Below are 27446 nucleotides of genomic sequence, written 5' to 3'. Positions count from 1 at the left end.
CAGGTACAATGGAAACAGTGAAGAGTCAGGCCCTGTGTGCGGTCGAGATGGAAGTACAGAGTTGATAAACACTGTTACGCAGGAGCACAGCTGATATCATTAGAACTGATATATGGAATTAGAACTGATATATTTGCAACTCATTCTCCCCAACAGGAGCAAACACTATTAACAGATGTTTAAATATACAGTAGGTATATTTAAAAGGAAAATAATTACAGCAAACAAGCAGTTAATAAAGTGTTGCAGGGTCTACTGGGAGTAACAAGCCGCAGACAAAAAGGGGGACAGGGAGTACCAACAACTGGTCGGAGAGCTGCAATTCTTAAATGGGGTGGCCAGAGTCAGCACCCCAGAAAGGAGACATGGAAGCACAGCTGTAAAGGGAAATAAAAGAGCGAGTAATGAAAAAACCAAAGCTAAGCAGTGGGGAAAAAAATCTTTAATGTCCAAAATAAGATAACCTAGAAATATACTGATATCTAAACAACGACTTGTGTATTCACGATGTAGACTCACTTACCGGAGGACTGATTTCATACAACTCTTTATTCTTAGCAATCGTGTCGTTTATCTTCTTTTGCATGTGACATATGTGCTGTTCGTAGGAGCCGTCATTAGGGGTCTTCCCAGCAATCTGAATTCCACCAGGCGTTGGCAACGCTGCTAAATATACACCTGTGGCCGACTTGTAAAAATAAAGGGGGGATAATAAAAAAATCTAAAGAATAACAGCCCTTAAGTTTTCACATTCAGGAATGCGCTCTTTGCCCCACAGGAAAAAGATAACTAGTGGATGCACAGACGTATGTGGACGGGCAACAGCAAAACCTACCTGGCAACAGGCTGGGTGCTTCTGGTGAGAATCCAGGGGGTGTGGGGACCACAGTAGGGGAGGGATTACTTTTCACTGCATGCCCAACTGTATTATACAATTTTTACCTTATGATTGTGAAAAATAAATTGCATGGAAGAAGTTTAGGAAAGAAGATGAAAAATTGTTAAAAGTTTTGCATCAAAGAGTAATTTACCTTTTCTGTAGCAAAAGTAAAAGTTAGGAAACTTGTACAAAGCAAGTGAAGAAACTAAAGTTGCAAGAAGAATAGGAAACTTACTCAAGATGACACTGTCAATAAATGTGGAGAAGAAATCTAAACCTGTTTTTCACTCTGAAATCCAAGACCTTTTCACTATACCATGCTACTTCCATAATTACTAAGAAAGAAAACTTCACTTGATACATATTTATTTTAAGTGCTTAATTAAAAGGTTGTTAATTTCTGACTGTGTAACAGTACCATATGCCACGAGTACTGAACCATTAGGGGAAATACAACACAATATACATACACATGCACTCCACACACCTATGTGTGGGTATGTTTAACTCGCTTATATAAACAGAGCAAAAAATACATATAGGCATAAACATCAAATTATTAACGTCAAAGAAGTAAATGGGAAAAAGAGAAGGCAACTTTAAAACTTTTGAAATTTGTGTATTTTAAATTATTATTTTAAAATTTACTAATCAATTGCCAATTTTATAAGTCCATCCTCAACAGTGTATGATGCTCTAGGATGCAGTAGAGGAGACCGATCCTCAGAAGCTCTCCCTCCTGGTTTGTTCATTAGCGTCCAAGACTGCACTTGTGACTCAGTTTCTGATGCTCAACCTGAGAACACCCTCTGTGCCATGGGAAGCCTTAGTGTACTAACACTTTATAACAGCAATTGCTAATGAGGCAACAGCCCAGGAAGAGCTGAGAACACAGATCCTAGAACTTGCCAGTCCTGGCTTTGAAATCTACTTTCAGGACACACAACCGTAGGCATCCATGTTCTCTTCTTGTAAAGACAATATCGCAGCTCTCTGGAGTGGCACAGTGCCAGGCACCCAGTGGCACTCATCAGTGATTAACTATCATGGAAGCTACTCTTGGGACCTTGGGATTGAAGTGTGGAAGTTAAAACACACACAAGGATCAAAATTCCAAACAGCTATAATTAGTGTCACTAGTGATCGAGAAAGGAAAGATTAGTAAGAATTGGAAACGGCAGTATTTGAAGACTCACACGGGGATCACACAACAGCTTCCACCATCACCACCAACCTGATGCAGTTGGCACAATGTTTCTTAGACCTCTGAACATGAATGAAGCTCTCAGCTCTCACAGATACCCACCGATAACTACTGTTTCATGTTCAGCCCTATTTACACATTTATGTAAAGTCCTCATTAAGCATGTGAGTTTTACATGAATGAGCCATGATGAATAGTTTTTCCCCAAGTTAATCTCAATAGCAAATATTTTAATATAAATTAGATTAGTTTCATTAATCATTACAAATTCCTTATTAAAAAATTGTGGTTTCATGATTAGTTTATTATCATCATCATACAACTACCCCTGACAAACAGAAATGTCCATATTTGCTCTTATAGAAAACAATGGATGAAGCAAGAAAAAATTTAACATTTTATGTACAAATGGATACTAAGAAAAAGCATCCAAGTGCCATAAACTTCTGGAGTTAAATTTCTACCTCTCGGAAAGATGGCAGGGAACTCCAATTTATAAAGCACCAGCGACTAGACAAAAACTCTGGCTAGCAAAATATCTAGACTATAAGAGGATTTCCATAAATATTATTGCTCAGAGTCCATCCAATCAATCTATATTTTATAGGCATCTAGTTCCTGGGACCTCAGGCAATCCACAAAGGCTTAATCTACTAACAACTTTCTAGTCAGAATCTGTTTTCTAACAACAAGAGGTAGATATGAAGCTGAGGTAAAGAGCTCCCTATTGCCTTACAATTTATCAGCACTTAAGAAACACATATTTTATTGCATATTCTACTGTCTTCTGGCCACCCATGTACATTTATAATGAAATTTAATTCCCTGACCAACAGCAGGCAGTGTCTCACAGGTATTGCTTTACTTTCTCCATTAAAACTAAGGATTATCGACCACTTTGGGGCACCACCACCCTGCCCCTGCACAGATGCTTTTCCATGGAGGGCACAGTCTGGTGGTCAGTGGTCACAGCCAGTCCTTGCAGCTGACTGGCCTGGGTAAATCCCTCCCATTGATCTGCCAACAGCAACCAAGGCTCAACCACAAGTGGAGGATGTATCCAGCCCACACATGGGGCACACCTTGAGTACCCAGTTTGGATGGCAGGGGAGGTGGTGCCACTGGACCCTACAGGACATTAGGCCATACTACCAAAACACGGAGTCAAAGCATCCCTACCTAATACATAGAAACAAGCAAAGGAGGCTGCCAAAACAAGGAGACAAAGCAACATGGCCCAAATGAAAGAACACATCAAAATTCCAGAAAAGAGCTAAAAGAAATAGAAATAAGCAATCTATCAAATGTAGAGTGTAAAACACTGGTTATAAGGATGCTCAAGAAACTTAGTGAGGACTTCACCAAAATCAAAAAATCCAGTCAGAAACTAAGGATATACTAATTGAAATAAAGAACAATTTATAGGGAAACAACAGTAGAGTGGATGAAGCTAAGAATAAAATCAATGATTTGCAAACTAAAGAAGCAAAAAACAACCATACAGAACAACAAGAAGAAAAAAGAATCCAAAAAAATTAGGATAGTGTAAACATCCCCTAGGACAACTTTACTAGGTCCAGTATTTTCCTCATAGGGGAGAATATGCCAGAAGGAGAAGAGAAAGAGCAAGAACTTGGAAACCTATTTTAAAAAAAAAAACAGTGAAAGAAAACTTCCCTAATTTGGTGAAGGAAATAGACATACAAGTCCAGGAAGCTCAGAAAGTCCCAAACAAGATGGACACAAACAGTCCCACTCTAAGACACATAAGAATTAAAATGCTAAAGGTTAAAGATAAAGAGAGAATCTTAAAAGCAAGAGAAAAGAAGTTAAGTTACCAGAAGGTTGCCAGATCGGAGAGAGAGAGTGGGTGAATGGGTGAAGGGATGAGGGGATTAAAGAATACAAATGGGTAGTTACAGAATAGCCATGGGGATGTACAGTACAGTGTAGGAAATGGAGTAGCAAAGAATTTATACACATGACCCACGGACATGAACAATGGTGGGGGGATTGCCTAAAGGAGTGGGGGGTGCTGGGTGGAGGGGGGCACAGGAAGAAAAATCGGGATAATTATAATAGCATAATCAATAAAATAAAATTAAAAAACAAAACAAAACAAAAAAATTAAAGATTATTTTAGTTCTCCCCACCTCAGGAGAGCATTACCCCCAAAAGAACATTTTGCCCCCAAAAGAACATTTTTTAATGTCTGGAGACATGTTTTTGTTGCCATAATGAAGGGACGTTATTAACATCTAGTGGGCAGAGGCCAGGGATGCTGCTAAACACCCTTTAATGAATGAGACAACCCACTACAACAAAGCGTTATCCAGCCCCAAATCTCTACAGTTCCAAAAAGAAGTCTTATTTTAGCAATGTGTAAACAACAGTAAAATCCAGTACCATGGTGGTCAACTTTAATAAACAAGCTGTACATGGTCATTTTTAGAAATCTGACTATTGAGGTTATGGTCAGAATATAAAATAAAACGATAATATACATATAATCAATAAATAGAGAACTATTTTATAAATGTTAAAGACAATATTTAATAATTTTATAATATAAAAAAAAGTTGAAAGCCTATCACCAGATCTGCTAATTCTTATGTCTCCAACCCTCAAAAGTCTTGATGCCCATTTCTCCAGATAAGTCTTTTTAAAAGAGTCTTTAATCACAAAAAGCAATAGGCATCACAAAAACAAAAACAAAACAAACTTACCGCTAGACCCATCAACATATTTTCACCCACTGTAATCTGAATTCTCAGTCCAAATAAAGCATTCATTCCTTTAAGTTTTAGTTTATTCATTAGCTGAGTATGTACTTCGTATTCCATAAATGGCAACAAATTACTGATAGCTGTGGCATTGGCTTCTGCCTGTGCTTTCTTTTTTAAACGACATAACCTGTTAAAAAAATAATTGAGTCAGTGGACAGTATTCTTGGTGCCATCTTAAGAAATATCCAGTTTTTCAAACCTACAAAAAGAGTGCTTAAGAAAACACAGGCTTGCTATATTAATAATCTTTCTGTCATTTTTTCACTGTATGTTTTTGCTGAAAATATATTTCAACAAATAAAAACTCTCAAAATCACTAGAAATGAAATATTAAATACCGATCAAAATCACTAGAGAATTTAAAATCTTAGGTTTTGTAACTCCACATTATCATATAATAAATGGGTAGCAGAGGAAAAGTTAATTTACTCTTTAAAAGAATATAAACTTTTACAAATATAAAACTGGAATATATGTGCCAGGCACTGTTCTAGGGGTTGAACATTAATCAATGAAAAAATCCAAAGTCCCATTTCTCATGATTATATTGACAAAGTCTCTGTTCTCATGGTTATAATCCAGTAGGGGGTGTGGGAATAAACAAAAACAAGGCAACCTCAGCTTTTTAAGAATCAGATATCTGAAGAAAAGAAACCAGGTGGAGTGAGTGGGAACAACTAGAGAGAAGGCCTCACAGGGGAGACGGCGCCTGAGTTGAGACCTTAAAGACAAGACGGAACTGGGAGAGTTGGAGAAAGACAGGCACGGAGCGGGGCTGGCATGTGGGAGGAACCAAAAGGAGACTGCTGCAGCGGAAGTGAAATGAGCAAGGGAGAGAGCAGTATGGACCAGGGCACAGGTAAGCAGGGCGTGATCATGTTGGGGGCTTGTGGGTCACGGCAAGGACCGTGACTGTATTCTCCCAGCAGTGGGAAACCTCAAATAGGTTTTAAGAAGTAACATGAGCCAACTTGTGTTTTAGGACATCCTTTGCATTGCCACACAGAGAAAGGAGTTCAGATGACAGAACTGACTTAGGGATGGTAGAGAAGAGGCTATTTTAGGTGAGCGGCAGTAAGAGCCTGAGGTGAAAAGGTAGTAGTGAAGATAAAGGAAAGATTTCCCCAAACTAGCACCCCAGGGCATTTAACCTAGTAGTGCTCTAACTTTAGCTTGTATCAGAACCAACTGAAGAGCTAGTTAAGAATTACTGGGCCCCATTCCCAGAGTATCTGATTCAATAAGTCTGGGGTGGGGCCTGAGAATCTGCATTTCTTTAAGTTTTCCCTAAGTCTGAAACCACACTCTGAGAGTTGCTGATGGAGACCAACCCCCTCCTACCTAAAACACACCGAAAAATGGTGATTATATACAATTTCTGTATCTTCTGAAAAGCACCACAGGAGCAAGGCAAGGGGCTGTGTGGGGCGTGAGCATAAGAGGTAGAGGCAGCACCAGGAAGTTACTTCCTGGGCTGGGACAGTTCTGAGTCCTGACTGGGGTGGCAGCTGTAAAAACTGAGTAGGTCTGCAATATAGTTAAATGCACTATACCAATGTCAGTTTTCTAGTCCATACTCTACCATAGCGGTGTAAGACGTCATCAACGAGGAAAGGTGACTGAAGGGGTACACAGGAGTCTTTATCCCATTTTGTAACTTCCTGTGACCCTATCACAGTCAAAGGAAACCAAACACGACGAACAAGAACCAGCAGAAACAACAGAAAACAAAAAGGTTTCAGATATTAAAGTTATTAATTACGGAATCAGTCAGACTATAACATGTGATATTAGGTTTGAAAAAGAATGAAGTAAAACTTCTAGATATAAAAAATAGATTACCCAAAATTTCAACTCAAATTACTGGGCTTACTAGCATATCAGAAATAATTAAAAGACAGATAAAGCATCTGAAGTATAGCACAGAGAAACAAAAAAGAAAGAAAATGCAGAGAGAAAGACACATAGGAGGCAGCGGAAAGTCTAATGTATTTTCAGTGGAGTATCAAGCACAGAGAGAAGATGAAAACACAGGAGAATTACCATCTAAAATGCTTCTAAAACACAGGAAGAACAGCAATCTACAGATTTAAGAAGCCCAATGAACAACAATGAAGATAAAGATAACTCCATATCTGACATTTCACAGGGAAACTGCAGATAATCAGAGACAAATAGAATAGCTCACATATAGCCTGAGGAAAAAAATACATAATACCTTCAAAGAAACAATTAGTCTAACAGATTATTTCTCAATAGTAGAAATGAAATTGAGAAGGCAATAGAAGGGTATCTTTAATGAGCCAAATTAACATAACTGCCACCCCAAAATATCTTTTCAAGATAAAATAAACACATTCAGACATACGAAAAGACAGTTGTCCACCAACAGACCCAGCCAAAGAAATACTAAAGGATATATATGCCTCAGGCAAAAGAAAATCCGAAATGAAAGGCCTAACATGCAAGAGGGAATGAAATAAAAGTAAATAAATTAGAAATATATTTAGAAGAAAAACACATTACTTTGTAATAATGTAGGGAGATTAGCAAATGACAATGTCAAAGAGAACCACATTTGGCATGAAAAACTGAATATGGGAAGGCATGATTTATTAAAATAGAGAAGGCCAGCAGGAAAGAAGTGGAGAAAATCGGCAGTTTGATTTGGAACGAGTCTGAGACATCTATGACACATCAAAACGGGATGTGAAGCTGCAGGTAAGTATATGGGTCTGAAGCTCAGAAGAAAGTTCTGGGCTGAAGCTATAAATTTGGGAGTAACAGACAGATAGCATATGAATTCAACTGCTGGGAGAGTTTGAGAAGAGGGTCTCAAAAATCAAGAAGTGAAGAGAAATCAACAGGGAGACTGGACACTAGATACGAAGGCAGGAAAAAGAGGAAGGTGTGGTGCTGTGAGAGTATTTTCACAAGAAGAAGAAAATGATCAACTGTGTGGCCCCCGCTGAGAAGTCAAGTTATGATGAGGACAGAAATGCTCAGTGGATGTGGTAACCTGGTCATTGTTAGTGACCTAGACAGTTGAGCTGTTTGCTATATGCCTACCCCAGTCTATGAACAGCTAAGTGAAGTAAAGAGAGAAACACTACATAGCACCGCTCTTTAAAAGAAAAATGTCACTTTCTGAAATGTACTACATATTTAACATCATTGAAGCAGATTATCTCTACCCTTCAACAGGTTAATTAATAATCCTCATAGTAAGAAAAATGTATATAGAATTTAAATGTTTAAAGCTAATATAACTTACTTGAGTTTTATAACGAGGGTATTTTTCCTCCTAATTTTCCATATGCTAAAATACAAGGTTCGGCTAGAACTGCCCAGCCTATCCAGGATCCCAGAGAGGAAACAGAGCAGATATTTGAAACATGGCTGTTGGGCTCCATCCCCCATACTCTTTCAGGGACCCCAAAAATTGTTTCCACAAACCCACCTCGCTTGAATCAGACAGCCTTTTCCAATAACTGCTGCCTCTGCTGGGAGGTCTATGGTGGTAAAGAGCACGTCGGGAACTTTCTGTTTCCTGCAGTTACAGCAGTATGTGAGATGAGCTGGAAACGGCATGTTCAGTTCATCGTAAGGTATGTGACAAAATCCACAGCCTGCAGGCAAGCTTTCCTCTAGCCTACATGAACACATTAAGAAAAACAGGCATTCTTGAAAATGCTGTGCTTCTTTTAGAAAACATGTGTTACACACTTAGCACCTGTGTATAAACTATACCACAATTTCTACCACAGTAGGTTGTAAGGGTACTACTATGACTGATAGGAGTTACAAGTGACCATGAAATGGGAACCATTTGAGAGAAAAGGTTTATAAAATCAGAAAATGATTTTTCATCAATTTATATGTGTGATGACTTACCACCTGACAAACTCCACTATTACTTCAAAGTTTTTTCTTTCGGATACAACAAAAAACAAATGTTTAAACGATGTGGGTAACATTTTCTTACTGTCTGACAGATGTAATACAGATATAATTTTTAAATTTCTAATAAAAACATTTTTAGTCAGAAAACTTAAACAGCATTTAAAAATTACAGTTAAAAACAAATTTAAAGAAAGGAGTAAGTCAAACAGGCACACTTCAAAATTTCTAATGTCCAATGACTGTTTTCAAGTCAGAACACCTGTTTCATAAACATACATATCACACATAAATCATAAACGAACAACCCACAACCTTCCCACTCATGATAAAATATTTGTTGTAATATGTTGTCTATGAATTCATTTTAAAATGACTAAGTATTTTTTCACTGAGGAAATCAGAAGAATGGACATGGAAATAGAAAGCTCCATGGAGAGTCCTAGACTTTCAGCGAACCCTACCCTCCAGGGCTCTGGAAAGATGCAGGTTCTCGGGGTTCTCACTTCTCCATAACCTGAAGCAACTTCTAGAAGCTGAAATCTGGCAAGTAGACGGATCTTAGAAGGCAAGGAAACTCATACTATACCTACTAGGAGTCAGCCTTTCTGCAGATCCTTTGTATATTTTATGTCACTGAATTTTCACAATAACCCTCTAAATCAAATTAGTCACTCCCAGATATTACTCTTTTGTTACTGGTACAGCATGCTGGTATCTTAGAAGTAACAGGGAAATCAGACATATCTGAGTGAAACTGTGACTGTGAACAACTTATTTAACCTCACAGAGCCTCCTCTATAAAATGGAAATAACAATACCTAGAAAGGCTCTTTCAATTTTTTTTGAAGAGCAAGTGAGAAAACTGTAGGGAAACACACACGCCACCCCACACCAGTGGAATGCCCACCAGACAACCACACACACTAGTTCCACTTGGCCCGAAACCAACCTGAGATACTAAGTAACTTGCTCAGCCACACTAAGTACTAAGCAGACCTCTAATTACTATGCCAAAAGTTTGAATTCAAGCCCTTGTGTTTCAAGGGGTGACCAAAAGGACATAAACTAGGGCAACCTTTAATTAAATACCTCACAGAAATCTGAACATAAATAGTGCAACATCGTAAGGCAAAAAAGTAAAAGTATTAAAATTTATGAAAGCACGTACAAAAGCAGATCCCAGTACTTCTCTCTGTCTCTGAATATTGAGATAAAGGGAATTCTTCTTTCTACTCTTCTACGTTTTTCAAATTTTCTCTGGTAAGCACTAATCATTTTACAGCAGATAAAAGGACATGGGCTACCACACAAGAGAATTCACTGCATCCATCCAAGCCACAATACTGAAATAAACTACCGGCATAAGAAAGGTCATTTGTTAAATCAGGCTTCTATCTACCCAAGAAGGAAATCTAGTGACACGTGTGAGAACTATAATGTGGCACTCGGAGAAATCTTTGGCAAAATCTGTTTCTCTAGAGAACATTCCAAGTATTTAATATACTTCAAATATCCCACTTTCACTATCCTATTTATGGTAACTTTCAATCCTCTGGAATATATTATGGTCAAAATCCATATTTGACCAAGAAAAAAGACACTGACTAAGGTATTCTGTTTGCCTTCAAGAGCTAGAATANCCACAATACTGAAATAAACTACCGGCATAAGAAAGGTCATTTGTTAAATTAGGCTTCTATCTACCCAAGAAGGAAATCTACTGACACGTGTGAGAACTATAATGTGGCACTGGGAGAAATCTTTGGCAAAATCTGTTTCTCTAGAGAACATTCCAAGTATTTAATATACTTCAAATATTCCACTTTCATTATCCTATTTATGGTAACTTTCAATCCTCTGGAATATATTATGGTCAAAATCCATATTTGACCAAGAAAAAAGACACTGACTAAGGTATTCTGTTTGCCTTCAAGAGCTAGAATATCCTTCTTTGTTATATACAGACTTGAAAATCTGTACTAAATTTGATCCCATACAGGATATTTTTTTGCTTTCTTCCTTAATACATACTCATACAGGATGGAGAAAAAGTAAGTCTGGAGTTGCTCACATGGGAAATAATATAATAATTAATAAATAATAATGTAAGAATAAACTCTGTTTCTCACTTCCCTAATAGCCACATGAAGTTGAACACCTTTTCATGCATTGATGGCCATACGGATCACGTATCATAGCATGATGTATCGTGCTATGTATATGTACACTTGAAACCTGAATGACCCTATTAACCAATACCACCTCAATAAATTTAATATTAAGAAAAAAAACTCTGTGCTGCCCTGGCTGGTGTAGCTCAGTGGATTGAGCATGGGTCTGCGAACCAAAGGGTCGCCAGTTTGATTCCCAGTCAGGACACATGCCTGGGTTGAAGACCAGGTCTCCAGTGAGGGGTGCGTGAGAGGCAACCACACAATGATGTTTCTCCCCCCCTCTTTCTCCTTCCTTTCCCCTCTCTCAAAAAATAAATAAATAAAATATTTTTAAAAATACAGAAAACTTTAAAAAAAAACTCTGTTTCATGTACTCACAAACTGGAAACCTACTTTTGCCACCATGTACATTAATACTGGAAAAATATTTTGAAAAGGAAATACATGTACTATAGGGTAAGAGTTAATTAAAATTTATATTATCCAAGTAGACTCTGGTACCAAATTAATAGTTTTCTTGCATACATATTGGATAATTTCACCTGCTTACAGAAAGCATTTCTGACATTAATGGAACTAACAGATAAAAGGAACCGAGAGTCAAATAAACCAGAAAGTAGTCTCATTTTCCCATTTTACTTAATGTGGTCACTTTCTCTTTTACAAATATTAAAGATATACTTCACTTTCCATGAAACTTTACACATAATTTTGGTATAATCTAGTATTTTGATTGTTTTATAAACGAAGATTTTATGAAAATTGTTTTATGACATTTTTCTGCTTTGGAGGTAAGACATAAATGGTAATGGAAAAATACAATAAAAATATTTTTATTTAAAAAATAAAAGAAAGAAAAAATCAAATAAAATACTTCTATAAAGTAACAAACAAAACAGTATCTCCTTGAAATTCTTCAATTGGTAGCCACACATGTCACTTATCAAGACACTACAAAGTATAACGTGGCAGGGTGCAGATCCCAATACTTCTCTCTGCTGTGAGTTAGGTAAAACTCAGCAACGTGCCTGGTCCTCATTTCTACACTGCACCACTGTAACACACCCTCCGAGAGAAGACCTATCCCAGCCCTGAGAGACCAAGTCAACTTCTCCCTTCCCTGCCCTTATGTAAAATAGGCCAGGCTGCCGTGACAACCTCTGTTCCAAACAGCTCTCCAAGGTGCCGTCCTGCAGAAATCTAGGGTTCAGTACAGCTGCCGTGCCGGATGCAGACAAAATGCAGACCTCTTCACTGTAACAGAAACAAACAAACAAACCAGTTAACATTTTCAGGCCAAGTTTGGAAAATGATTACAAGGATGACCACTTAAACTCAGGTTTGACTCTACTAAATGTTAGTAATATCACAGGAGTACCTCCTAAACCTAGGAGAGAAAATAGAAGGTAATGTTATTACAATGGAGAGGGCAAGAATTCTTTATTACTTAAAAATTGTAAAAGATAAAGCACAATATTAATGACAACAGATTCCTTTAAATTATGGCAGAGCTGATAAAGACTAGAATGTTTCAAAATTAAAGTAGTAAGAAACTATATCTCTGGATCAGGTTAATAACTCATTAAAATATACTAAAATCTTCTTTAAATGCGTATTAAATTTTACTTAAACTATCCTAAAAGTAAACTATGCAAATATCTATATTGCTAAGGCTTAACAAAAAAATAACAAATAGGTATCTGAAACAAATAATATCTAAAATATGTGTCATTTATACATATGTAAAAAATTGATATTCAGAAGAATTCTTCAGAAGTCTTTACTACATATTACCCAATCTCAAAGCAATAAAAGTAAACAAGCAACCCAATTATTGAATAAAATAACAAAGCAAATGAGAAAGTAGCAGCCTAGGGATGAAAGGCTGGAAACAAAGTGCAAATGGACTGGAAGGCTAAGAGGACAGGAAAGAAACGGTCACGTGAGTAGAGAGGCCAGGTGTAAAATGTTTCTTCTATGCCAGAAGAAATGACACGGAGTCCTTAGAAGGCACCGAGTCAAGGAACTCCAAGAGCAGAAGTGCATTTCAAAGAGTTTAACCCAGTAATAGTAGGTTGGATGGTTTAGAACAGGATTAGTGAAGATGGGATTTAACAGAAAATTTTTTGAACTCTAGAGGAAAAAAGGAATCGGTGCCAGATAAATTGAAACGTCTAGGTAAGCTAGCTGGACTCCTGTCTGCAGATCTTGCACCGGTAACCTCTCTGGCCACACTGACCTGACATCACTGGCATCCTCCACACGCTCTTCTTCTAGCACTGAGCCCTCTCCCTGTGCCTCTTCTCCTCACTTGCACAATCCACACGCAGCCCACGAGGTTCAGTTCAAGCTTCAGTTACTTCATTATCACCTTTTTTCAGCCCTATCTTTAATCTTCAAACTTCTGGGATCCCAGGTCATGTTGAGATATCTCTATCATAAGATGTATACTCATCATAATTCTTGGGTAGAATGTGAGTGAATCTGATGGCAAGAACTATGTCTTTGAAAACCACATCCCTACGACTTGACAGTGTGTGACACGAAGTCCATGAATGAGGCAAGACTCCATGTTGAGCAGAAAGGCAGGATAAGCACAATAAAGTTAGCAGTTTAACAAGAGTAGAACAACTACAGTGAAAATAGAACAGTTCAAGAGGATAATACATGGCCCTGGCTGGTATAGCTCAGTGGATTGAGCACGGGCTTGTGAAGCAAAGAGTCATGGGCTCAATTCCCAGTCAGGGCACATGCCTGGGTTGCAGGCCAGTTCCCAGTGGGGGACACATGAGAGGCAACCACACACTGATGTTTCTCTCCTACTCTTTCTCCTTCCCTTCCCCTCTCTCTAAAAATAAATAAATAAATAAAATTTTAAAAGAGGATAATACATGGATGCAAAGGAAAAGATGGAATAGGCATGGCTCTGTAATGTCCACATTTACTATAGCCTAATCATGTTTCTCTAACAATAGTGATCACCACAAGTGCAAAAGAATTACCCATGTAACAGCTGGCAGCAAGAATTATCTAAGAACAGAAGGTAGAAAATAAGAGAGCAGGAGGTCAGTTTCTAGATGATATCTTTGATAAACCTTTGAAGGAGCTGATGGTAGGGATCAAGAATGGCAGGCAGTAAGTAAAGTCAGAACCTGAAAGAGGAACTACAAAAATCCTTGGTTAGGATAAAGACCAAAACAAACCGGGTGTATGTAAGCAAATGGCATGATGGAAAAAGTAAGTTGAGATTCAAGAATGAAACCTTGTAATTCAAAATTTTAAGAGGCAATGGTTTTGAGTGGTAATGAGGTACAAAGTATGGTTGAAAGTCAGGTGGGGATAGAGGACTTAAGAATGATAAAGTACAGTGCCATGGTGATAGAAGGGAGGTGCTCACATTTACCTGGAGGCGATGACAGAGAAGGAATTAGGAAAGGAGGAAGAACAGTTTGCAGGTATAACAGTCTGAACTGTGGAATGGCATGGACTTTAAAGGAGAAGAGGCTGTTCAAATGAAAGGTGGCAAAAAAATGTTTTGAGAACTAAGAGCATGGTAGTCTCCTTATTACTTGGCTAGCAGGAATGAGTCATAGCAGGAGAAAGTGAAGTAACAGTTAGTAGATGAAGATAGGAAGACTTAGAGAAGAGCTTGAAAGACACAAGGTGGTTCATGTACCATAGGTCAAGAGTTTCAAAGATCCCAGAGGAAGAAGTTAGCAGGGTCACAAACTGGAGTAAAATCAGCCCAGGGTAATACTTGCTATGTGCCAGTATCATATTCTCTTTCAATGTATAAGTTGAGGCTCAGAGGAATAGAGTAACTTCCCAAAGTTCACAGCAATTGAGTGGCACAAACGACCTATGAACCTCAGCCTGGTGTACTCTAAAGCCCTTGATCCTGGATCATTCTACTAATTCTGTGTCTATTTGCATAAAGCTTTTCCTCTTTCAGATGACAATCTAAATTGCAGCACCTAGAAAAGCAAGTTGTTATCATTACCAGATGCTAGTTGATTCACTGTAGCCCACTACAGCGTGACAGCCTAATGCTTTAGCATGTGATTTTATTTCTTGTCTGATTTCTGCCCACCACGCATCTCGAGTTTCTGGTTCATCTGAAAAATAAATTTTAAATCAGTTTACTACTCAACAGCACATTGTCTATATGAACAAGAAGTGTTTAAAACATATTCTGGAATGAAAAAAGGTACTGTTCTGTAACGCACTTTAAAACTTCACATCTTTATAATCCTACTTCTGAAAAGCTTAACATTTTAATTTAATGCTACTTTTGTAAAAGTTTAACATTTTAAACTTGATTGCTAGAAAATAAACCACCTAGTTCAATTTGCTTTATTGCTCTAAGGGACATCTACACATCTACAGAGATATATTTTATTAGATACAACTTAAAATGTAGACCCAGACTTCCCAGGTTCTAATTTTAAACTGAGAGTATATCCTGTATCTCACCTCAGTAAGAGAACATGTTCTGCATCATACCCATAAATGTAATTTAAATTCAGATTTCGTCTCCTGGTGCCTATTTTTGATAACCCACTATATTCTAGGTTCTTTCCAAGGCAAAGACTTATCACTGATAAAAAAAAAGAGAAAGCCATCAAGTAGCTATCCTTCTAGACATGTGGGTCCTAAAGCGAAGTGACAAGGTATAAAGGAAGTAGCCAATTCAAAATAAAGAAAGCAAATACATTTAAAAGATTAATACAAACAATTTGGTTAACGTATATAGGGACAAATTTCAGATAGAATACTGTAATTCCATGTATGGTCTGTAATTAAAAAATGCCTTAGACTTACAAAATTACATTGTATCACAATAGAGGAACGCAACATTGCCTTGTAATGGCGCATTGTAAGTGGAGCATCTATCACACATACTCCCTAATCACTTGCACTTAGCTGCAAACTACTGGTGAACAGCAGCTGCAAATTATGGTAACTTTTAATGTACATAGATGCTAAAAACAGAAACAGCCTAGAATCAGCATATCCTAGTTTGCTTCTTTTTGTGGAAAATTCCGTTTGGGAACAGTCTGAGATTGAAAGAACTTAACCAATTCGAAAGAGGATGCCAAACTCTTATCGTAAATTTTCCACATATTAAAGCATTCTTTAAACTGAAAATAAAACAATCCCCAAACTTGCTTTTTTGAATTTCACTATATATCCATTTCCAAAATATGTTTGCAAAACAAGAAGAATAAGTAGAATTATACTCACTAGTGAAATACTGAAGACAGCAAAGTAAAGAAAGCTTAAAGGGCTTAGTATGGCTCACATTCCTACGATGTAATTTTGTTTCCTCCACAGGGAGGAAGGAGATCAGCAAAAGGGAGAAGTGAGGAGGTAAAGGCCAGAACTACGAATGATGCCAGCCAGTTCTTGAATTAAAATTTTGGATCCAAGACAGAGAGCTACCCTAAAACTTTCTTTCAGAAGAAAAGGAAAAAACACAGACTCCAGGAAACTGAGAAAAAGATCAAAGTTTGAGACAAAATAAAGAAGGATAAGAAATAGAAAAGACTACAATATGGTGTTAGCAATCAATATTGGTAAATTTAAAAATGTGTGAGAAAATTAGGTGTTCCTATTGTGCACATACACTAGTATGTTAAAGAATTTCTTCATATTTCTAACTGAAATGCTGACATTAACAGCACAAATATGCCTTCAGATCCACTCTCTTTTTTTCTTTTAAGGCATACATGTTTCCAGACCAATTTGGACAACTATTTAGCATCATCCTTTCCTAATAGGGAATTTTTATATTCTAAGATAAACTTAAAACCTCAAGAAGTTGCTCAGTCAGTCAAATTACTTATTCTTTTAAAATCGATACAATAAAAACATTTCTGTTTAGGAAATAATTTTTCCATATAAAATAATTTTTCTATATAAAAACAATATAAAATAAAAAGTCTAACTTTTCTTAAATGCACTAGCAGGTCCTATTATTTACTTTTTAAATCTTTCTGCAAGTTTAAACCATTATTTGATAAGACAAATAATTACATACTATGGTTTTATAAAAACAGATTTTTCTCACATTGTGTGTGTCTACATCTGTGCCACAAGTAACACATGGTAGCTTTTCTGCTTTAAGAATTAATTTTACACAAAGTAATCCATAACATTTTTTAAATTAATAAAAAATAGAGGAAGTCAGTTAGTTTAAGTTCAAGATATATTTATTTAGAAATGGCCAGCATGTCTAAATGGAAAAATATGTAATAATAATTACTACGAGATACATATAATCACATAGAATACAAAATGTATTTACATCAAACTTACCTTGGTATAACACACAGAAATAATCAGATAAGTAAACCAAACACTATGAAAGAATAAGTGGCTAATTAAAAAAAAAAAAGCTGAATGCAGCACGAGTGGAGCATTCATATTCTTCTGACAAATTTCACAAGCAGCCTTTATTTTGACACACGAGCCACACAGTTGCACATGAGGATGCCATTGTTGTAATTATTTACAAGTTCAATAAAAGCTAACAAGTTACATAACATGGGAGCTAGGAAAGCAAATGGCATATGTCCACACTCCAAAGAATGTCTTAAATTTGATTTTTGGCTAAAGCAAAAGCTCAAAGAACGAACGAAGGGTTTTGCAAAGCAGATTCAGCAGACAGGAGCCAGAAACAGTGGATATTTTGGCGCATGCTTGGATCAGGTGACAGTACAGACTGAAAACTATGGCAGCTCACTGAAATGGTTACAGAAAGTAATGGCCCTGGATTCTAGGTGAAAGCAAGGCAAGCATACAGTAGGGAGCACTTAATCACAAACTGGTCATTGGATTAACAATAATTATCTACAACTGTAAGCAAAAAGCCAAAAGATAGATTTTTTGGCTATTAAATTTAGGGTTTGTTTAATTAAAATAAAGATTAATCAATTTGTTTTGTATTAAAGAAAAAGTCAATTTATCTTTAACACCTATATCATATTTATGCCAGAGATGAGCGAGAGAATAACAGTAAAGAGTAATTATGATTCAGCCTAACTTATTATAATTAAAAATTCAAAAATATATAGTATTTAACCCCTACAATAAAGTTTTGAAAGCTTTATAAACTGCTAACTATATTCTTATAGGAAACACACTAGAGAATTTGAATTGTTTCATTCATCCTACATAAGTCAAAACTGAAGATCTACCATACTTATATAAAAGGCAAAACAAAGAGTCTGGCTTAAAACATATGGCAACTATACATGCCATACATAAAAATGAATACCATTTAGCCATGTGGAGGATATACAGCTGAGATGTGAGGATCACAACCTGTAACATTTCAAAAATGTTAAGAAAAACATACCTTCTTTTAAATACCATGCTCCTCCCAATAATCTGTAGAGTTATTTGTAATTATAAAGATATCAAATTAGGAAATAATGAAATTTTTTTATTATACAAATCATATTTCATACTATTTCATGTTTTTCTTCTGAGTCAAAACTTCATAGATAATATCACAAATCTTTTAATACATCCTTTTAACTGTAGGCATGAACCAGCTCTAGATTAACACCTCACTGATACTTCTTCTAAAAGTAATGTCTGCACACTTGGGTTGACGTCATAAATAGTTCATTTTGCTGCTGTTACTTTTCTAGAGCATAGCCATAGCTTGATATCTTGCCATCTTTTTAGCATTTATTTTATCTTGTTTCTGAAGTACAGGTGAAACTGGTAAAGATTCCTAAAGTAACAGTAATAGTTTATATTTCAGAAAGTAAAAAAGTAGACAACACAATATGCCTTTGTAAAACTCAATCCCTTTGGGATTTTAGCCAATCACACACTTGCGGTGAAGAATCACTGACTACCTGAAGTGTTAAACTTCATTCTATTTTTCCATAGCTTTGGAAGAGAATATCTCTTTCCTTAAGAATCTTTTCATCTGGTTGAAAGAATAAAGAAAATGGACAGTTATTCAGCCTAATTTTTAAATGAACAAGAGGAGATAAATTGTTAGGTAGGATCAAATAAAGGTTTGTAATACAATTCTATTCTATCTCATTAATGGACAGCATAAAATGCTGCATTTTCAAATGCCTGAAAGTAACATTCTAACCCAAAACAATCTTTGAAGATAAAATTTCCCCTAATGAAATAGGAAGTAAAGAGTTAAGGTTCACGGAAGTATACAACCTCAAATTGGGTGGGAATTCAGTACCAGACCAGGAAGAAGAGTCTCATTATAGTAGGAGTGATGTGCAAATTCAGAAGGAACATCAAGATGTAGTAATTGAGTTGTTCGGAGGTAGCTGGGATATAATCCATGTTGGACCAAACTGGAGTTCTTTACTATACATTTAAAAAGTCAGATATGTGATCTTCTCCTTAGTTGAAATTAAATCCTTCATATGTAAAGACCAGTTATACAATATATAGAAAGAGAAAATTATATATTACATTTATATGTTACATTATAATAATGCAATGAATATCCAGTTGCATTTATACATATAAAGAGTAAAATTTCACTATTAAGGAGATTATATATCTGATTTTTTATAGAGAGTAAAAATGGATAGTAATAAATATCAAGTTTCATTATATATAAAGAGAAAAATATGTATACATTTGTATGTTACTTTATATGTGAATGAAAGTTCACATACAAGCTTTATTTACGCCTTCTTGACTGCTACAAGGTAGAGCAAACGTAGGTTTATAGTTGTGAGTACACAAAACACGGAGTTTATTCTTGTAATATTATATATTATATATCATTTTCCATATCAACAACTGTAAACCTACTTTTGCCCCATGCTGTACGTACCTACTTCCTAAAAACCTTATTAAAATGCTAAAAACTAAAAGCCACTTAACTACTTTAGGCTTTGTTTGCACATCTGCTCACGTGTAGCTCTCAGGTGTGGTAAAAAGAATGATTGCTGAGATCATCAGTAGAATTCAAGTTCCAAGAAAGCTCACCTCCATTGAACTAACACACATACACACAGAGAAAGAAAAACAGCATAAAGTAGCCAAGAGTAGGTGTGTAAACAGGGTGTCTGCCTGACTGAGGAATGGCATTCCCGTCTCCAACACTGTGTTTAAGACATGGCAGGCACTCTGTGAAGATCCACTGAATAAATCCACTGATTTATTTAAAATCATAAAGAAAAAAAAGGCTTAGGATGATCAGACTGATATGTATATTCTATAAATATTTCCTTAAACATCACCTGACCCACAATACTTTTCAAACAACATTACGTGTTAGCTTATATTTCCTGTCACTTCCTAAAAGCAGTATCTAAGCTGACTTTCAATCTACACAAAGAACAATAAATGTTTCTCAACTATACAAACAGTTATTAATTTAAAGTTATTTGTGTGGGTGACTCAGAAGTACTTTTAGTGGTAAACTCAGAAGAAAGAAAGAAAAGGAGATCACAACCATTTGAGAAACAATGAACTAAGACTATAAAAATTTACTCAAAGTATTTTTTACAATTCAACTTTCAAAAAGACATGAGAGTAGGATAATCATGATCTATCTTTCTCTCCCTCTAAGCTAAAGCTTGCCAACATCCTGTTTCACTCGCCACATTCTATTAATTATCAAGTCTTGCTGATTTTACATCCTAAATATTTTGGAAGTTTACAGGTAAGAGCGTAAGCACCAAAGCCAGAGGAGTAAGGTTCAGTTGTGGTTCAGCCACTTTGTATTCTACCTTGGCAAAATTGCTACGTTTTGTTTTGCACATCTACAAAATGGGAAAACTGCCTACTTCAGGATTGTGCTTTGAGGATGAAATGAGGAAGAGCGGCTGGCACACAGGAAGTGTCTGATAAACTTTAGCTCTCCTACCAAGTCCTAGGTCACTTATCTGGCCAGAACTACTGCTGTCTGCTAACTGGTTTCCGCGTCTCCAGTCTTGCTGCCTTTACATCCTGTCTCCATCCTACAGCCAATCATCTACCACAAATGTGACCACCGGCTCCTGTCTTACTCCAGTGGAACCCCTGTTCCTGGCATGTCACACACAAGACTTGCAAGTGCTGCATCTTTCTTCCCAGATGCAAGATTCGTGTTGTCTTTGCCAAAATCTGTTACCAGGCCAGAAGAATAAAAAGAAAGATAAGAAAAGGTAATAATTTTTAAATAAAATCTCGAATAGTTCCTTTCTTCTTGCTCTAAAAACATTTTCTATCACTTTAGTTAGAAAATAAGATAAGTTACAAACTAAGATAGTTACAAAGCAGAACAAAAGAGAAAAACCCCCTCGACTAACAAAAACATTTTGTACTCAATGGCAAAAAAATGAAGTATGAAGTAACATCAAATGAGTACTGGCTAAGATACTATTTTACAAATGCTGGAAGTTTCAGAACTACATTAAAAATGTATTAACAATATCTCCAAATACATGGTCTAAAACATAAATATACACGAGTCTCCTGTATATCTTTCAAAAACTTAGCTCAAGAATTACCACCTCTGTAAGCTTCCTTGCCACAGAATTAATCACGCCATCCTCTTTAACACTGTATCTTGTACACACCAGACCACACAGTAAACCACTTACATATTTTTGGGGTCCTGACATCTTTACAAACCTATTATCTAACGAACTGCATGGCAGTTTTCATGGCAGATTGTATTTTGTGAAATATTATTGTATAGTATACAATGTTTTCCTATACCTTCCCATGCTATAATATTTGTGAAATAACAAAGTCTAATACCTCACCCACTAATCAACACGAACTTTAGCGTACTGTTCGTGCTAGCCATATGGAGCCCAGCAATCTAAGCCATTCTTTCATTAGGTTGAGTTTCAAACTCAAATGTACTCTGATCGGAGCTCTTAGAGCAGTAGTTCAATTTCATATAAAGTTAATATGAAATCAATAAACATATTTAAGATGGTAGTGTTTCTCTTTTCTCTTGGAAGCCTATTATTAAGTTGATGATACATCATATAATACATGGTATCAGAGAATCCAGAAAATACAGTATGGGTGAATAATTTTTAGCATTAAAACTATATCGACAATTAATTTTCTCACTGACATGGTCAATTCTCGATTCTCTGTGGTAATACAGGACAGTAGTATTACCTAATTACAGAGAATACAAATAATTTAATATATTTACCAAATATATGTATCACTTTTTTTCAGAACAAGTTATTTTTCCTAAACTAATATTAAAATCAGCCTGATGTTTGAATATCTACTGACTATCACTACGATTCCAAAACTTCAATCAGAAACACAGAAATAAGAGAAAGTTAAACTGACAGTCATTTTAAATGTTCTTTCAATATTCTACCTTTTTTTCCTATCTTTTCCTATCCAACTTTTTCCCTTCCTACACTTACAACCTGACTTGACTTTAAATGATGGCAAGATATACTGCTTCCTCAACCACATTTCTCCTTGCCAAATTCTGTAATTCTGCGTACATGGACGAAGCTCTATTACTCCTATGAGATTTACCTTTTGCCTTTTCCACTTTCCACAACTGTTCTATCATCTAACACACACATCTCATTCTCAACGTCTTTACCCTGACAAGGTTTCAGCTCTTTAAATTATTAATGGTTAATGTGTTCTCAATGTTCTTTTCTTATATAAGCCTTTTCCCTTCCTACTATACTCATCTGCCTAATGTTTAAACAATATATTCTTACATATTAAATGAATCCAGCAGAGTATTTTTAATTCCTTACTAAAGATAAGTATATAGCATTACATTAAAAGTGATTATTTTTATTCTAAATAATGTGAGAAGGTACTGGCAAAAACTTGGATAGCCACCCGAAGGTAATTAATTTCCTTAAAGATTTACCAATTAATGTCAGTGTAACTCTGCAAAGGTTGAACCTGGCAGGTTGTTTACTGGTCTGACTTTCAGTAAATCTGCATGGTGAACATGAGCTAGTTCATAGTCAAACATGCATTACTTACATCAGAGCTTACATCCTGGACCCCTAAGAACAAAAACAGCTTATAATATTGAAAAGATTATGGGATATTATCTAAAATGCTGAGCCTATGCTGATTTGTTTTTGTTTTTCTGTAAATAGATATATTTTCTGACACAAAAAACCAAAGAGATTCTTTAGGCCAAATCACATCTTCTGATACCGAATCAAGATGATTTTACTATTTAATTGAATCTAACATATAAATGACATAAAAATTAACAGAACATGCTTTTATCAAAAAGGAAATTTTACTGGCTTTGACTCTAAACCACATCATCAGCTGTAAAGTTATCTTAGTTTAGTTTCTTTAAGAGCTACAAACAATATTCACATGTAAAAATACCTGACAAGCAAACTTATACTTTCGTGTAGAAGGAGAATGAGAAAAGCTTATAAAAGCTGCTAATCTCTCCAAAATCCATTCTTACCAAATTTTAGAACATTTTTAGAATAACAAATACAAATCCTAACAGTTACATTTTTATAGTATTTATAGAACACTAAAGACATTATATTAAAAACTAAATTGAAGTTTGAATACACTTTAAAATTATCAAGCTAGTCATTTAGTCCTTATATTTAACAACATGTCCTTAATCATAAAGGTAATGCTTATATCATTTATCTGATATGAAAAAACTGTCCAAAACATAATATAATTTAAAATTATCATTCTGAAAGTTGATCACCTAACAAAAGTCATTCATAATTTATGGTATTTCTATGGTTTTGATTAATTCATTTCAGTTAACACATATTTTTATTTGCATTTCCATGAAAGTTGTAAGAGTTAGAATTTATGTATTAAAGAATATATCTATATAACTGAATTGACATTAAATCTATTTATTCTAGAACATTTCTAAAAACTTCACTGAGCTGCCATAATTTTTGTCAGCATATGTAGTACTGAATGACCATTAAAATACCTGAATTGAAACTATTCCAGTCTAGCAGTTTGTAAGATCTTGTGTTACCCATAATTCCGACAAAGGCTGAGTTCAAAACAGCAGATTAGTAGATCAGTTTTAGGTGCAGAATAGTAGGAAAAAACAAAACACACTACAAACAAGAACAAAATTGACACCACTCGACAGGCACTGGAAAGACAGGGACAGCAGAGTTAATAAGGAGTAGACACAGAGAGAGAAGAAGGAGCATGCTATCATAATCTGACATTGACTAAAGTTTACTCGTTTAAGAAAATTACCTTGATTTTTAAAACCACCCCATTCTTTGTTGTATGGTCCTGTTTGCTAACTACTTAACAGAGGAGAAAATTCTAAAAGAAATAACTCCAAAATAATCCACAGAATTAGCAGGTGGCAACGGTTTGAAAGTGGGATTTTTTTCCCTTCTACACTGAGTGTGAAATGCAAATTTCCCATACACATTAGTCCCCAAAAAATAGCTATGAGATTCATCTGAGAGTGCAAATACAGCACTTTTAACATTGGCACATGGGTCTCAATTGGCCCTAAGTTTCTTGCAGCAGAAACTCAGCTGAGTGACTCAGTGTCACCAAATCAATACATCATCATTATGGTAGATGCTAATCTATAGTTTCGTTTTAACATTCAACTTTTTTCAACAAATTGAAATGTTTTCGTAAATAATATTTAAGGGGCCCGAAGAATAGTGTTTTTAAGCAAATGTTCCTTTTTAAAGCATAATAAATAAGCAATCTGAAGTATGTGATATTTATGTCAAACTAATATTGGAGCCATTAGAATATACAATTGATATGTATTTAGCTGAAAATAAAACAAAATTAAAATATAACTTTTATACCACTAAAAGCATTTATATGTATATGCCCATAATCATTTGGGAAATAGTCCATTATTGACTAAGAATTTCTATATGTGAATTGAAAAAATAATCTGAAAGGGAAGGAAAGGAAGAGAATACATAAGATGGTAATTACAATACACAAAACGTACTCTTAATAAGGGTTCCTATTTTCTTCCTGCACCTGGATTCTTACATTTCTTACACAACTAGAATAAACTGGCAAGTACGATAAACCGCACAAGTCAGTTTTTTTGTATAAAGTAATACGACTTTAAAAATACAGCTCTCTACTTAAATTTATTTTAGTAACCTTCATTTGTTCTCCAGACTCTACAGCTTTCTCAGGGTATATGGAGGCAGCAATAAAAATGTTTTCAGTAAATAAAATGCATTACTAGTAACTGCATATATTCCTCAAACCATTTTTTGAAGTTATTATATCAGAGTGTGCCTTCTACCAAATTACTTAAGTCAGTGGTGCACAGAAACTGGAAACTAGCCTTGATTACCTAAGAAATGTCAGAATTTCCATGCACTTTCCAAATATTCAAGTTCCTAAACACAAAGATATACACTGGGCAAAGTCTTCAAGGGCTCAATACATTAAACTGGCATCAGTCTAAATTTGCCTTTAATTACTACAGAACGTACAAAGGCCACTTAAATTGACCAGAAAATAAGAAACTGGGAAAAAAACAATAAATCACAGAAGAAAAAGAAGACTGATGCTGAAAAGATGTGTTCACTTAGCTTAAGAGTTTTCAGAAGTAATCCTAGCTAGTGCCTTTCTGAAATCTTGTCTGGAATCTAAAAAATTCCATTGTTTCTCTGTAATTAACTCAAACAAATGACATCAAACCACATGGCACAGATCATTTTTTTAAATTTAAAACAATAATAATGTTATGTATCCTCAAAATCATTACCTGCAATGTCAAGCATATATAATTTCAAAGTGTTTCATTCTTTTTACAGCTGTTGGTAAAGCCTCAGGAAGAGGTTACTGGAAGTAACAATTTAAATTTTTCAAAAATATATGTATATATGCCAAATAAGAATATTACTATAACTTCAGATTTAAGGTATGCCATTAAAATATCAAATCACTTGGGCAAACGGCTGGGCATCTTCTCAGAGAGAGCCAAGAACACATTCTGCGTGAAAAGTTCCTACCATTCCTATCATGCTTATTTTAGATTCAGAAAAATCACCAAGCCATTTCTAATCCAAGGGCAGAAATTAACTGGGATATCAGTGCTAGCCTTCTTTTATAGTCAAGGCCCCATGTTTAACAAAGTGAGCTACTATTCTTATTTTTTCCGTTATAAAGAACAAACAGCTACACCCAAGAATCCAAGGAACCAGACAGTTGTATTTTTCAGTTGTTTGGTTTGGTTTTTACTTCTTAGGCACTTTACATAATGTTTACAATCACACTTTAAAAGAATACTTCTTTTAGGAATAAAGAAATCACTCTAATAATCTGTGAGGCGTTGCTGCTAGTGAAAAGAATTAACATCTTAGGCTACTGGTCCCAATGGTCAAATTGCATCTCCTGGGTCAAAGAAAACAGCTGACTCAAAAGTTACTCAATGACTCCCTCAAAGTGACGCCTTGGCCAGAAGTGAATCAAGATTTGTATTTCCATTCTGCATCAAAAAGTAACCAAATTACACTTCTGGTTAGTTTGATTATTTTTAATTAAGATTAGTGCAAATATTTTAAAGTTACACGTGTCAGTTTATACTTTTTCATTTCTCTTTCAGATAGATTTGGCTTAAAAGAAAAAACGTTAGGAAATCAATTTTAATAATCATGATTTACGTAAAAGAAACACTGAAAATAAAGTTTTAAAGAACATACCGGGATTGTGGATACGATCCAAAAGCTTCACAGAGCGTGCACTAACAACGCCCCCAACATGCACAAGAAATCCAGGAGGAAATGCCGTCAAGGTAAAAAATGGAAATTCCTAGTAGAAAGAATGATGCAAAAGTATAATTGACCATGTGTGAAGTACAAAACATTTGCTTGTCAAAAACTTTGTCATAAAGAAACAAATTCCATCCCTTAACAAAAGGTTACCAATTATGCATGACACATGCTTTGTCCTCAAGTTTCTTTGGATGTTTATAGGCTTCTGAATCCATTTTCCCATATATATCACATTGTGTACAATCCAAGCACTCTTTTTACCAACTCTCAGTGAGAAAAAGGTTTTCAGAGTTCCAATCTGAGGAAGAGTTACACTTTTCTTTCCTTGGAAATGAGATGAGGGATTCCCCTGCCCTTCTACCCCATATGTATTTCTTAGTGGGGCAGACTTCAGGGACACATCCAACTCCAGGCTACTGGTAATGGCTCTGAAGGCCTGGGGATAGAGATCTAAAATGATGTGGGACTAAGAGAAAGGGAGTGAGAGGGTGAGCACGTGGGTTAAGAAATACATAGAAAGGTGAAGATAGGGCAGATTATCAAGTGAGGTGCCCAGGGAATCACTATCAGCACCAGGGCAGCAGAAGAAAATGTAAGTTCATAAAGTAGATTGAGGAAGAAGGGGAGGTAAGTAGAATAGATGCCTGCAAGGCAGACAATACAATTCCACATGTTCTTCAAAGCCTTATTCTTCCCTTCTCTCTCGAGGATATCAATCTCATCAATTTAGAGACAAAAACATGCAAGAGAAAAATGGTAGAGATAGGAAATTCATTG

At 35.7% G+C, this 27446-nt stretch overlaps 1 protein-coding gene across 11 annotated transcripts in view; it reads right to left on the bottom strand.

Moving 5' to 3' along the window:
* C2CD5 (C2 calcium dependent domain containing 5) overlaps window positions 1-27446 on the bottom strand; it is an 87614-nt gene that overhangs the window by 22160 nt on the left and 38008 nt on the right. For 10 of the 11 annotated variants that reach the window (XM_037033989.1, XM_037033991.1, XM_037033995.1 and 7 more), the window contains 6 exons: window positions 26598-26706; window positions 14948-15062; window positions 12106-12201; window positions 8331-8522; window positions 4811-4997; window positions 524-688 (listed from right to left, as the gene is read on the bottom strand). In XM_037033989.1, coding sequence (XP_036889884.1) covers window positions 524-688; window positions 4811-4997; window positions 8331-8522; window positions 12106-12201; window positions 14948-15062; window positions 26598-26706 — 864 coding nt within the window. The remainder of the gene's footprint in view (window positions 1-523; window positions 689-4810; window positions 4998-8330; window positions 8523-12105; window positions 12202-14947; window positions 15063-26597; window positions 26707-27446) is intronic. The other variant, XM_037033994.1, reaches the window with a different exon arrangement.

Source organism: Sturnira hondurensis, unplaced genomic scaffold (genome assembly GCF_014824575.4).
Source record: "Sturnira hondurensis isolate 20B ecotype Veracruz unplaced genomic scaffold, ASM1482457v3 Scaffold0021795, whole genome shotgun sequence".
Taxonomy (NCBI): Eukaryota; Metazoa; Chordata; class Mammalia; order Chiroptera; family Phyllostomidae; genus Sturnira; species Sturnira hondurensis.
Note: the sequence above shows the minus strand (reverse complement) of the source record. Positions and strands in the feature narration are given on the sequence as shown.